At 54.4% G+C, this 13771-nt stretch overlaps 3 protein-coding genes across 3 annotated transcripts; all 3 read left to right on the top strand.

Annotated features, from left to right (window-relative positions):
- Positions 1–3483: 3483 nt before the first annotated feature.
- B0H64DRAFT_153247 (thioredoxin-like protein) lies at positions 3484–4622 on the top strand. Its single transcript, XM_062798478.1, has 2 exons — positions 3484–4231; positions 4291–4622. The coding sequence occupies exons 1-2, from the start codon at positions 3620–3622 to the stop codon at positions 4537–4539; spliced, it is 861 nt and encodes a 286-aa protein (XP_062659259.1). The 5' UTR covers positions 3484–3619; the 3' UTR covers positions 4540–4622.
- A 1339-nt stretch (positions 4623–5961) lies between these two features.
- Positions 5962–9031, top strand: B0H64DRAFT_153216 (uncharacterized protein). Its single transcript, XM_062798477.1, has one exon. It carries the CDS (start codon positions 6210–6212, stop codon positions 8946–8948), a length of 2739 nt encoding a protein of 912 aa, XP_062659258.1. The 5' UTR covers positions 5962–6209; the 3' UTR covers positions 8949–9031.
- A 1036-nt stretch (positions 9032–10067) lies between these two features.
- B0H64DRAFT_417376 (RanBP1 domain-containing protein) lies at positions 10068–13294 on the top strand (the record flags this gene model as incomplete). Its single annotated transcript, XM_062805240.1, has 8 exons — positions 10068–10142; positions 10247–10411; positions 10489–10747; positions 10810–11016; position 12416; positions 12538–12686; positions 12740–13194; positions 13268–13294. 8 exons carry the CDS (start codon positions 10068–10070, stop codon positions 13292–13294), a joined length of 1338 nt encoding a protein of 445 aa, XP_062659257.1.
- Positions 13295–13771: the final 477 nt, after the last annotated feature.

Below are 13771 nucleotides of genomic sequence, written 5' to 3'. Positions count from 1 at the left end.
TCGAAATCTTCGCACAAAACGACCAAGCAGGAAGCTCGACTTTCGCAAAGTCGGACCGTTCAAGGTCGACAAGAAAATTTCGGAGAACAACTACGCACTCGCGTTACCCTTGACAATGCGACTACGGACCAACGTCTTCCACATCTCGCTTCTAGAACCAGCGCCCAAGAACGCACGACTCGACAAGGACGCCGAGGCAGAAGACGAAGAGGAGGAATGGGACGTTGAGGAAGTCCTAGACTCACGCATCACGAAAGGACAGTTAGAGTATTTGGTCAAGTGGCTGGATTTTGGCCCAGAAGACAATTCATGGCAACCAGCTACAAATCTCAACTGCCCCGAGAAACTTCAGGAGTTCCACCAGAGGAACCCGGATCGACCAAGGGAGGTATCGAAGACCAGTCGAACCCAGCGGGGAAATCGACGAAGGAAGAACTAGGTAATACGTCAGGAATCGGTGAGGGAAGAAGGGACGGATTACGAACCTCTGGATCCAGGAAGGGTCGAGGAGTGGCTCGTCGGGGACTGGGTCCGTTGTCGGCGGGACGGCAGCCTGGGCCGCAGTCCCCTCCGCCTCTTGTCTCCTCGCCTCCTCCGCCTCCTGACGTTCCAACTCTTCTAGCTCTTCGACCGAGGTGACCCCACGAGAGACAGCACGAATCATCTTCTCCGACCACTTCCGCTTCTGCTGACGCAGGCGCTTGACCTTCGCGGCCACCACGGCCAACTCATCCTCCGCTTCTTCCATTTCGGTTTCCAGCCGACGGAAGTTGGACGCAATCTTGCGCAGATGTTGCACACTCACACCCTGCGCGTCGCATAACGATTGATTATGGGCGACGCATTCAAGGCATCGGCTTGAGTCAGAAGGGGAGGCTTCACAGGGGAGTTTATGGTCCTCGCAGTAAGAGCAAGGATGCTTTACTGGGACGGAAGAGTCGAACATTGCCGCCAGGAGCTGATCGCGATCGACAGTTTTAGGGTGGGGAGCGATGGATTTCGGTGTTGTTTTTCTTACACGAGACGACATGATGTCAGCCGACGCATACGACGGAAAGGGGGAAAGGGCCGCGCACCTAAGGATGGGCTGTTGGCGCTACTTAAGAACAGGAAGGTTGGCGAGTCTTCCGGGACGGAAGACGTGGAGGAGGGGCATCGTGTCACGGATATGGTCGCATGCAGACGGCCCGGCGGGGCACGCTGGCAGTGCCCCGAGCCAATCAGCAAGGAATGGCCTTCTCCAATGAGAGCTGGATCGTGAGCTCTGGCCGCGATCCAGGAGTGACCAATCAGGAGTGGATCATTGGATCGAGAAGCGATCTAATGATCCAGGACGGATCGCAGGATCATGAGAATATTCTTCGATCCAGGTACAGAGGTACCTGAGGATGTAGATAGTATATAGTCACTCGTTCTGGAGAGCTCTGGGAGTTCTCCAGTTAGCAATCACAACTACAGTTCGCTACAAGCTCGAGAGCCTACTGTTGAGACAAGTCTTTGTTGTGCACCCTTTGGCTGCACCGAACCTAAGCACCCTTGAGAGAATACCTTCGACCGATACTGAACCCTAACAGGACGGGTCCAGAGACAGGTTCGTCACATGCAGCCAATTAGAATATTCCATCCACCTGTTTACCCCACAACCCTGAATTCGGCCAATGCTGGTCTGAGTGTATTTCCAGAAATTTAGGGGTATTAGAATACAGCTCGCCAGGTTGAATTTCTACAGACAGTAATAGTATTATCAAAACGATAGATAGAAGTAAACTACTATTATCGTCTTAATCTCCAAATTCAGAGCTATCGAACTATACCAATTTCAATATAGTAACTAGCTCGATAGGTAGTTGGAATTGTAAAAGACTTTACCGCTTACACCCTTCTAGCTAGCAAATATCGAAAACAATACTACAAGTAGGTAAAAATAGCTCCCGGAGGTTGATATACACTATAGCAAGGTCTATACAAATTTACATCTCAATTAGAATTCTTTTACATTTCTTTGGAGGGGGCAATCGGACAAAGCTGTTCGCGTATTCTGATCAAAAATTTACCTCCGCACTAATGTTTATACAACGAAAAATGGTCTCAATAATCAAAGGATACCGTTATATACGCAAAGCAATGGCGATCTTCAGTGTACTATCCATTTCCTATAGCGATGTGTGGTTGTAGAATTATCTGCGAGTGTTCAAAGGGTGTTTTTCCATTTTGTATGGGGACGCGTATTCTGATCCCCCCCAAATCCTGAGAATGCTCTCAGACCTCTTCGTTCGGAATTCTGGGCCAAAGTGGGGCGCCTGTCACCTGCAGCCACCTGGTACAGCAAACGGCACCTGCACGAACAAGAAGAGGGTCTGAGCACTGAGATAACTTCCAGGTGGGATGAAATGTGTTGAGAGTCTGCACTCGGATGACGCAAGGCCCTAGTGTTGAACCACACTCGGCTTGACTGTGTAAACAGAACGATGGAGGAAGAATCCCATCAGCCCAGCCCGGTAACTCTGTACCAACATCACCTGAAGGAGCCCTGTTTGTGGGCCAAGTTTAGCGCCGTTGACTCCCGGGTTGTGTGCCCCTCCAAGCCCCACGTCCGCAACGTCGTCAGGGTTTACTTCGACCATCCGTGCCGTTGACGGAATCCTTTGGGGGACAAGTTCATTTTCTTTTGAGGCGTTTGCACAGTAAGCCTCGTTCCTTCCTCTTCGGGCCATAACGAAGCTTTGTAGCCGCCCGAGGGCTTTGCCGAATTTAACAATCACACAACGTTTCCAGGCCGTTTGTCACACACTCCAGATTACTTAAAATTCAAAGCGTCGGATGTGATGCCAGTTAATCCTTGTCAACCACGCGAGGGCCGGTCTGGGCATGCAGCACACCACACCTGACGCCCCTCTTTCTCGCTTTCTTCCTGTCGATCCCACTTCAAGGTTTCCACGTCCCTGCTCACAGCCTCCTCAGCCGCCAGGAACAGAGCCCTTCCACGGTCGCCCCTCTGCATTGTGCTCCATTTGGCTGTCTCCTATGCAGTCGATCTTTTCTTTCACACCTCAACGCTCCTCCTCGACCAATCATCAACCAACCTTATTCTTGGTTCCCCGGCTTCTGGTGACCACTCTCCACGTGGACTCTTAACGTCGCATTCGGCATCGCCTGTTCTGAAACAGTCTGACGCATTCCCCAGGGGATCGAGTCCTCCCGCGCGCTCCATCTGGTGTCTCCCGTCTGTCACTGCGCTCCCGAGAGCTTCCGTCAGGCTTCTTCGAGGCCCGGGCCCAGTCATCCCATTTTCTCGGTTCCGCGCACGACCCCGGGAGAGTCCTGAGAGCAAAGTACATACAACCATCCCATCACACAAGAGGCAACTTCGGTACCCCTGACGCCCTTCGGCTAAGCTCAATCGTTGCCGCCCGCGTCCGTGTGCTGTGCTTGGTTAAACATCCACCCACACGACCCGACCTCTCGACCGGGCTCGCCGTGCTCCGCCCAACCAGGACTTTACCCTGTTACCACTCTGCCACTCCGACCCTTCCCTGCCTTGGCCTCAAAACAAGGCACCTTCCGGCCTATAAATCAACACCACCCACCCTGTCGCTGGTCCTTGCACCCTCCTGTCATCATGTCGAACCCCACGCCGGCCCAAGAGGAATTTGCTGCCTTTCTCGACAAGAATAACCGCTCCGACCTTGACGGAATCCACCCCGAGGACCGCAACACTACGTCTGACGGCGAACGAAGCGAGGACGAGGAAGACCGCTACCGGGAATCACAGATCGACGCCGCCATGCGGATGCCCACCAGGGATTCCCAGTCGGAGGTCAGGCTGCCCCCAGCCGAGTTCGACAGAGGCCGCTCGACCGGCGTGAAGGGCGTCATTGCCGATGCCAGATCGTACGAAACTGCCCGGCAGTCGAAGTGGAAGGAGAGAGCGCGGGCCGCCCGCCGTAGCGTATTCGGCCTGGACAGTGGCCGCCAGGCCCAGAGCAGCGAGCCAGATAGCGACGCCAGCGGCGCCGAGGACCCCAACGAGGCCGCCTTTCTAGAACAGTGGCGCGAGAGCCGGAGGCGCGAGCTCGAGGAGGAAAGCAGAAACCCCGTCCGGAACCGGAGGACGAGCCCGAGCATCAGGCTCTACGGACGCTTCGACGATGTCGATGCCCTCGGCTACCTGGACGCGATAGAGAAGGTTGGGAGGGACACGGTAGTTGTCGTCTTTGTTTACGACCACGAGGTGGGTCACCATTTCGCCCAGGTGCTTCCTAGCTGCCCGTGTACTAACTCGCGAAACAGTGCGACGTATCCGCAGCCATCGAGTCTGCGCTCATCCCCCTTGTCACCACCTACCGCGCCGTCCACTTCGTCAAAGTACACTACGAAGATGTCGAGTTCGACAATGCTGGCGTGCCGGCAATTCTCGCATACCGAAACCAGGGCGATCTAATCGCCAACCTAACTGGTATTCTGGAGATGATTCCTGACGATGCCGACTTCGACACCGACTCCCTCAAAAAGCTCTTCATCAAGAAGGGCATCCTATAACCGGTTTTCAGACGGTTTTTTTTTGAGTTTCTGATCGGTAGCGTTTGCCCCTTTAAAGCGGATGACCGATCCGGTTATGTTTGGGATGTCTGGTCGGGATGTTTACTATGTTTTCGATGCTCTATTGATTTGACATGGCCATGGAAATAACGCCCTTGCATCGCGCATGATGGTCCTGGAGGTGGGAGTACGACATATGCAGAGATACCACACGCGAGTTTGTCTGGATTCTGGAGTTTATTCTCAAGAGGCGTCGGTTGGAAGGTCGATGCGGTTTTCTTTGCTTTTTGTAGCTAATACTTGTAATCTCGGTCAGAGCCGTGGTTGCCTGCTTTGCATCTCTCGTTAGACGGATAAAGAGGGAGATCCCATTGGTTCCTTGGGTTTGCCACTCTTCACAGTCGTCCTCGGTCGTGGGGGGGTTGCGTGTGTTCCGCTGATGTGGGTGACGTGGGCCCGAGCCTGTGAGTGTATGGAATACCGTCGATACGGGTTTTGGTACGAAGTATGGTGGATGAGGGGATGGTGGATGAGGGGATGGTGGATGAGGGGATGGTGGATGAGGGGATACCAACACAATCAGCGAACATGTGCCTCATACCAGAGAGACGGTCTCGCCCCGGAGCCATACGAGTGATTGGTAACTAATCTCCTGGCTTTGAACAGTTCATACGCACACAGTGACTACCTAATTTGATAGGTATTCTACAAACAAGCTGGTTGGTATTGCTTCTACTGCTGTGTCCGGAATATACTTGTTGATCCCCCACCTGTGTTTCAGGCAGTCCGTTGGCGGGGCTGTATTTTACAAATTGCCCAGGCCGTTGAGTTCTCCATAATAACCCCCTGCACGTCGTCATCCATTCGTTGCTTTGCCCCGCCTTCCTTATCACTAACACTTCAACACGGGAATCCGAAGCACCAACGGCAACCTAAGCTTCAGCCTGCTGGCGCCAGAACAGACAGCAGGTGACCTCATTCCAGGCCAAAGACTCCGGCGGGGGCTCTCCCACCGTTACATCCACTCACCCGCAGTATCCCAAGCCTTCTTCCCTTCTGCATCCCGCACCCCAGATCACCTCAGAACTGGACATCGCCATTCCACTCTCCAGGTTGTCTTATCCGCATCCGTCGGACTGGGCTCAAACCAACGAAGCCCGAACGACGACGCGCTGTCCCTTTGATCCGACTCCCTTGTACATACCATTTTCCGCGGCTGACTACGGGCTCCGAGGCCCTACAAGCTGACACGACTTTCTGCACTTCCATGCTGCATTCCCCACCCCCGCCTGTCTAAGGCAGCTTCGCCAGCTGGACGGGCAGAAACCCAAACCCAGGAACCACAACCACGAGACCGGCCTGGATTCAAACGAATACCCAACGGAAGCCCGCAAGGGCTTTGGTGCTCTCAGAGTTAGTTCTCTTCATTTTGATTGCCCGCACTCAGCCCACATTCACCAGTCACCTTTAATTCTTTAATTTCCTTGGTTCTTTCCTCCACACTACACCTAATCAGCAAAGACCCCTCATCGCCTTCCACGTCGGATGCCCCTCCTTCCTCTTCGCATCTCGATTTGACCACGCACCCTCCAACCTTGGTCCATCTGCATTTTCATACGCCTTGGGAATCCATAGGCATGCGCTCGGTCGGCTGACGATTTCCTATCGTAATGGAACCGCAGACCACAGAGTCCCCCCCGCCACGAGAACCACCGAACAACATTCGGAGCGACGACACCATTCTTCCGCCCGAACAAATTTCGTTCTCTGTTCCAGTTCTTCGATTCCCTAGACCGCAGGGAAGCCAACTTCTCGCCAACTGGGTCTCTAGTAGCGCTCCAGACATCCGACAACCGCTCAGACAACCGCTCAGCATGTCGGATAACGGTAGCCTGGCCGACTCGGCCTATGAAATCATCAACGGGGCCGACAATGAAATCATTCATGAGACCGACAGCGAAATCATAAACGGGACCGACAACGAGAGCCAAGACGACCGTATGACTGAGTCGACATGCTCGCTCTCTGCTTCCCGACCAGATGACGTCCATAGCTTAGACGGGTCGTCCGTGGACCCTTACAACACCGACTCGGACGACGAGTCTGACCACCCTTCACGTGCATCTTCGATCAGATACGCCGACCAAGCCCTACAAAACCCATCGACTCAGTTTACAACCAGCAGTCTCGAACATGGGTCGTCTACTGAGGGGTCTGGCGTCGTCGTTCGGTCGATCCATTTCCAGGAGTCGGATGTCAGCGACACGGTTCTCGAGGAGAATATCTCCGCTAAACATGCCATCCGGGAGCTCAGTGAGGAGGACTCGTCTGCCATCGCAGAAAACCTGGCTTTGCAGAACCCCCCAAGGCGCTGGGTTGTGTCGATTCGCCAGACGATGTCACAGTCCTACCTCTCCACCAAAGAACCTCTGAGGGTTCTCTACGTGGGCCCCCCCGAAGCTCAAAGGGCCATTGTGCTCAAGATCTGCAGTGCCATCTGGGAATCACCGCAGCCTAATAACCAGGATTACCTCAGCCGACACCGGGAAGGCGTTTATAACATCGTCCCTATCTCATCGTTCGGTCCCTCCCCCGAACTCGACCTGATGGAAGCGTCTCAGTATCAAATCAAGGTAGAGCACTGTACCTCCGCCGAGGAACTCGTCGGCCCGGAATCCTCGTCTCTCGGAGAAGTCGGCTATTCCATCACCATTGAACAGGAAAAGGATTACCGGTCCTTCGTTTCCCCAACTGGTCCCGCTGTCATTCCAGAATGGGATCTGCCTCACATCGCGGTATTTTACTGCTCCACTTACGATGATGCTGAGTCTAGTGGAACAAGGCATGCTGCCTGGTCTTTCATGGAACGGCATGGCGTCCCATCCATCTTTATTGCTGACCAGCAAGATTTCGGCAATTCCGATTGGGGAAAGTACATCAACGAGCACTCGGCCCATCTCTGCTTAGAGTCCCGGGACCCCGAAAGGCCAACAGCGCCCCACCGCTTTCCGATTGATTACGCCTCGTTTGCGGACATCGACGCTCGGCAGATGAACCGCAACCTGGCCTACTTGACTGGTTTGTCGGAGACCGAAGACAACCTGGGCCTAGGCAACACGAAGACGAAGGCAGGAGTGCCAAGGCCGGAGACGATGAAGAGTGCGAAGGGACGACGACTTGCTGCGCGAGAGGAATTTTGGCGGCGGATCCGTTCCATTCTGCCCGCGGTCCTGCTCCTGATGGGTCCATTCTTCGCCCTCTCCATGATCGACTGGCTGTGGCCGGCAGGCCTGTACCAAACACAACCATCGTCTTTCACTGGGGTTTGTGTTTCCTCACCGGTCTCGCCCGGCTTCACGACCGGCAGAAGTTCATCTGTAGCAACATCCACAAAAACGGTCGTGATAAACATCACTTCCACCAAAACCGTCCAGGCAACTCAAACGCAGCCGTCAACTAGTACTTTCGCTTCTGCGCTGTCGTTGGCTGGATTCCTCTCAGACAAGCCCTCAGCTGTCCCCGCCGACATCGAGGCAAAGGACAAAAAGCCCAACAACTCGAACAAGACGGCTTGTTCAGTACGCGTCCACAGCTTGACCGAAATTTTGGTGGGTGTCCCAAGCCGAAACAAAGCCGTGTGGCTTGCGGCGGGATCGATTGACATCACCGTCCGTCGCAATGACCACCTCATCAAGACCAAAATCTCTTGCGTAGATGAGGGGGTTATTGTTGAGCTCGATCAGAAGGACGCATATGGTCTCGTGAACATCACTGTGGTTACAACCCGGCGACCTAGGATCAACGAGACGTTTCAGATTGATTTCGGCAAGTCTGCAATTGCTGAGCTCGCCGAAACCATCGAGGCAGGACTGCACCTGTTGCAGGGCGCTATCAAGAATGTGGCTTGGACCGACGACGCAAGCCAAATTTTCGACAACGCTTGCAGGGTGTCTCGCGAGCTCCCCGGCGAAGTTTCCTCTGCCTTCGAACATGCTTCTGAAGCTGTTCAGAATCGCGCAGACAGGTTCAAGCAGGCTGTGGGTGATGCCCGGAAACACCTAACTCATCGGATTGGGTCGAACGATTTGATCCGGAAAGAGCTTGATCTCTCAATCCTCCAAGCACAGATTGCTTCCAGACTTTGGTGGCTGAGGATGCAGGGGAAGACCGAAGAATACAACCAGTATAAACGGAACGCGTCTCGGCTCCTCGATGCGAAGCACTTGGAGCTCCAGGCGGCTAAGACCAAGCACACGCCGAACCAGTCTCGGTCATTCTACGGTTTTCGAAGCAGGCTGTATTCGCCCTGGAAAAAGGACAGCGGCCGGCAAAACGAGGACGTCCAAGACTCGACTCCGCAAGACAGAAGCTGGGAGACGACATGGAGGAAGATCATGCAAGGAATATAACCCCTGATCTCCCTCTGTTTTAGCATCTTCTTTTCTTATTTTTGGGTGGGCGGGTTTGGCGGATGGTACAACGGTTTAGGGGATGGAATACCTGCCTATCATGGCCGCCCGAGGACCAGGGCTGGAGGGGTATGGAGTTTTGCTTTCCCGACGGGATAGGGTGTTATGGCATGGAACTATCTTTCGCTTCGACTCTCATATGTCCCACACAACAACTGCTGTATTTATTCGTATCAACTGGTGGCTTGGGTTGGTGGTATGATTCGGATCAGTCCTAACCCGGAGCAAGCGCTAGGCGATTGCGAAATGAATCTGGGGAACGGGGGGTAGAGTGATAAGATTAGAGCTATTAGCAATACGATGGTGTTCACAACGTTTTTGAGATCGACCAAGTGGGAGCTCCTCAACAACATCTTCAATCCACGTTACCCATTCACGTGCCGTGATGGCCCGACTTGCCCAAATAAACTGAATATGCTTGTAAACAGTATGCATCACAACCAATCAGAGTCCTCAACGGTGGCTACAGGATCCACCTTTGGCCCACCTACCCACGCCAAATTTATTTTGGGCCGCAGCCCCTGCTGTTGATTTCAGGGAAGTGAGGGGCAGTCTTTTGCAACAACACCACACAACCACCACCCACCTGCTGCCTGCCTGCGACCTCGCCTTATCCACTTCCCGACCCCGAGACGTCTTTCGACACCACTGCAAGGCACACAACACTCGCATTGCGCCCTTGAACCACCCTACAGATATCTGCAGCATCTGGTACGTTTCTCTCTCTCTCTCTCTCTATGCGCCCTAGCGTGTTTGCGTGCCCCGCGGTACCCCGCCTGGTGTTTCGGCTTTTGGAAAATCAACCCTGTCAGACGCTGCGAGCCGGCACCACGCCATGGCGGGGGCGGGGTTATTTGCGACTGCGATGGGCGGGGTTGGAAGGGCGTTTTGATTATGGGGAGGGGGTGGGAGATGGAGGATGGGAGATGGGAGATTGGGGGCTGTTTTCTTTTTGTTTTTCTTTTCCGGCCATTTGCTAACGCGCTTCGTCCGTTCGTGGGAGGAATAGTTTTCACTACTACCCGCCGAGACGAAGAGTTGACAACCAACCCGCCCGACATGTCTGCCGAGAACGATAACAAGCCGGTCGAGGAGGTGAAGGCGCCCGAGGTTAAGGGTGAGGAGACACAGGAGGTATGTGCAGCGAGCTGCGACAGGCTGGGATGCGCCAGGCTTGATTGGGGCGTGGTTTTGAGGGATGCGCTTTGGCTAACACTGGTATTTTGTTTGTGTCACAGACAAAGCCCGTTACCTCTTCTTCCGTTTTCTCCATGTTTGGCGGCGGCGCCAAGAAGGAAAAGAAGGACGACGATGAGGACCGCGGTGATAACTCTGGCAGCGCCAAGGCTCAGCGCGAGGCTGCCGCTGCTGCCGCCGCCGCTTCAAAGGAGGGTGGCGAGGAGGTTGGTTATCCCCAGTTCTGATGGGGGAGATGTTCGTGTGTGGGAAGTTGCTAACGGAGGGCTGGGAAATACAGGAGGAGCAAGCCCCTGAGTCCGAGGATGTCCACTTCGAGCCCGTCATCCACCTCACGGAGAAGGTCGAGACCAAGACCAATGAGGAGATGGAGGAGCAGGTCTTCAAGATGCGCGCCAAGCTCTTCAAGTACGTGTCCGACACCCGCGAGTGGAAGGAGCGCGGTACCGGCGATGTGCGCCTGCTCAAGCATCGCGACAACGGCAAGACTCGCCTGGTCATGCGCCGTGACAAGACCCTCAAGGTTTGCGCCAACCACTATGGTATGTATCCTGCTCCCCTATGCCCCTTACGCGTTGGGATGTTGAATGCTAACCCGACCCAGTCGTCCCCGAGATGAAGCTCTCCCCCAACGTGGGCTCCGACCGGAGTTGGGTGTGGAACGTCGTTGCCGATGTGAGCGAGGGCGAGCCCGAGGCTCTCACCCTGGCCATCCGGTTCGCCAACTCGGACAACGCCAACCAGTTCAAGGACGCCTTCATCAAGGCCCAGAAGGAGAACGAGACCCTTTTCAAGAAGGCCGAGGAACAGGGTGATGAGGAAAAGAAGGAGGAAACCAAGGAGGAGGCCAAGAAGGAGGAGGAGACTGCTGCGTAAGGCAGCCGGGTTTATTGGGTCGATGGAGAGCGATGAGCTCAGAAAGAAATAAGCACCAACCCTTCCACACCTCCCACCTCACCCCCAATCCCCGTCACACCACACGCATCACCGTCTCCCCAAGGAGGCCGAGGGTGACGACGACCACACATGAACACAATCCAACGCCCTCATGACACATCTGCCACCCAGACAAAGTAGGAGAGGGCGATTCTTTCAGGGATGGAAAGACCAGCCATGATAGCTGTAGATAGACCAAATACCATGCAGTCCCCTTGTCACTCCGCCTGGGCTCACCGGGCCAATGCATAATTTGCCTTTGTGACAATAATTTATTCTCCGTGAAGTGCTACAAATTGAAGTGGAAGGAAGAGAACAATGGCACAGACCGCAAATATAATCGGCCTCTTCTGGGGAGAATTTTGGTCCTTCCTGCATGTTGCCCTCACTTTCTATGTCCAGTCTCTTATAAATACAAAGTTTCTTGATCGATCTTCAAATTCACCCACAAACATCTACAACATGTTGCCTTCACTTTCTGTGCCCAGTCTTTTATAAATACAAAGTTTCCTGATCGATCTTCGAATTCACCAACACCCACAAATCCGTGTGAAACGCTATTCACACGGACCTTTCGCACTCAGCACAACCATCGCACGGACCATTAGCACCGCCACAATCATGAGAGGTCGTCGTCGTACCCAGGCACGAAGGGCCGCCTCGGCCGCCCTGCTTACGCCACCGTCAGGTACGTACCATGTTCAATCAATCAAGTGGGCAGACGCCGTCACGCCCGGCAGTCGGTTGAAGTTGAATGCACCCGCGACTGTGAACCCCAGAATCACCAGCTTCACAAATCTCCCCGAACCAGCGATCACACGCGATTCAATCGCGTATTCATCTTTTATTGTATCTTGGGTTCAATCTCTCCTTTCGCCCCTCTAGCGCGATCTGCCTTTTTTTCCGCTGCTTCGAGCCCGACGACGACCAGGTCCTGGGCGGTTGCGACTGACAAGACGATCTCCTCGGTTGCCTTGCCAATCGCGCGCTTTGGGAGAGGATCTCTTGATCTGCGGAATCGCAGCATTATCTCTCGTTTCGGAGAAGGAACGTGGCAACCCATCTAACGGCGACCAGTTGAAGACGAGGCCATCGTCGTTGGCACTCCCGGTGTCGTGTCCACGACCGTCGCTGCGACTGCTACCCCCCGCTCCGCCACTACTCCCAAGGGCAAGAAAGCCACAACTGTCAAGATGATTGTCGAGGTATGTTTAAGAGCGGCGTGTTGGAAGGAAAGCGAGAGCGGATTGCTGACGCGATGCGATGGGGTACAGCGTAAGATCAAGGTTGTCACCGAGCAGCACAATATGTAAGCGACCGATCCGACCGCCGGCGCACCAGACGGGAGACAAGGGGTGGGGACATCGTGGGACGGGTAGCTGACCAAGTCCAACAGCAACAAGCCGGCCGTCAATGAGGGCTTCCCGATGAAGGAGTGGACCGTCGAGGTCTACATCCTTGATCAGGATGGCAAAGAAAAACCTGCTCGCTGCTTCACCAAGGCCGTGTACCACCTACACCCTTCGTTCGCCAACCCCGTCCAGAGTATGTGTCCCATACGGGTTGAGACGAAGATGTAGCGCTGACTTGGGATACAGCGTTCATGGACCCCCCGTTCAAGTGCACCAACGAGGGCTGGGGTGAATTCGAGATGAGCATCGATTTGTTCACTACCGAGAAGGGCGGCAAGCAGACCGTCATCCACGACCTCAACTTTGCCGCCGCTCAGTACGACAACGTGCACACGGTGACCTTCCGGAACCCGTCGCAGGCTCTCCAACAGATCCTCCGCGAGACGGGCCCGCTACCCTCGGACGAGGAGCGCAAGATCAAGAAGGCCGACGGCGGCAAGAAGAAGAAGACGTTCGACGTCGAGAAGATGGCCGACGGCTTGATCAAGCTCGGGGAGGATGATCTCCTGCAAGTCATCCAGCTCATCCACGACCACAAGGATGACAGCACCTACGTGCAGAACAACATCGACGCGGGTGAATTCTCGGTGGACCTGTATACCCTGCCGGATTCCCTTCTCAAGATGCTCTGGGACTTGCTGGTAAGTCTATTTTTTCTTGCACGGTGCACTTATTTTGGCGAGTGTGATGCTGACCGTCCCACTCGACGTCTAGCTCAAGCAGGGCGTTGTCGTTGCTTAAGCGAACCGGCCCTTACATTCTGCATTCAACGGCGTCTGGCGTCCGGGGGTTGGGGAAGGTTGCGGAAAAGCATTGGTTGGTTGGATGGTCCCGTCATCTCGCTCTGGGTGTCGGTCGGCAGTCACCCGATGGTTTTATCCCTCTTGGCCCTGCTCATTTGACGGGGCTCCGGCTTGGTATCGGCCGGGAATTATGGAATGGGACACCATTGAGTTTTACGACCTAGTCGGCTGCACGGGGAAGAGAGAGCTTTATATCCTTTTCTCGGACGTGCTGACTAGGGTCATACTCGTAGGTCCGTTAAATGCATCAACATGACTAAGTCTGGTTCTAATTCGTGCCATTGCATCAGTGCTTGGTTCCGTAGTTTACTGCTGTGCAACTCGGGAAATTATTTGATGCTGTGCTACTCGGCTGGGTGTGTGCAGGTTGTGGGACCTCTTTCACCACGGCAACACCAGCGCCGTCGGTTTAGCA

Source organism: Chaetomium fimeti, assembly GCF_033439085.1.
Source record: "Chaetomium fimeti strain CBS 168.71 chromosome Unknown B0H64scaffold_4, whole genome shotgun sequence".
Classification (NCBI taxonomy): Eukaryota; Fungi; Ascomycota; class Sordariomycetes; order Sordariales; family Chaetomiaceae; genus Chaetomium; species Chaetomium fimeti.
The sequence above is the reverse complement of the archived record's forward strand: the minus strand, read 5'-3'. Positions and strand labels throughout refer to the sequence as shown.

Bases quoted from the DNA above. Each gene is read 5' to 3' on its own strand.
- B0H64DRAFT_153247 (XM_062798478.1), top strand. From the start codon at position 3,620: ATGTCGAACCCCACGCCGGCCCAAGAGGAATTTGCTGCCTTTCTCGAC. The intron at 4,232-4,290 runs GTGGGTCACCAT...CTCGCGAAACAG, and splicing joins TCTTTGTTTACGACCACGAG to TGCGACGTATCCGCAGCCAT.
- B0H64DRAFT_153216 (XM_062798477.1), top strand. From the start codon at position 6,210: ATGGAACCGCAGACCACAGAGTCCCCCCCGCCACGAGAACCACCGAAC.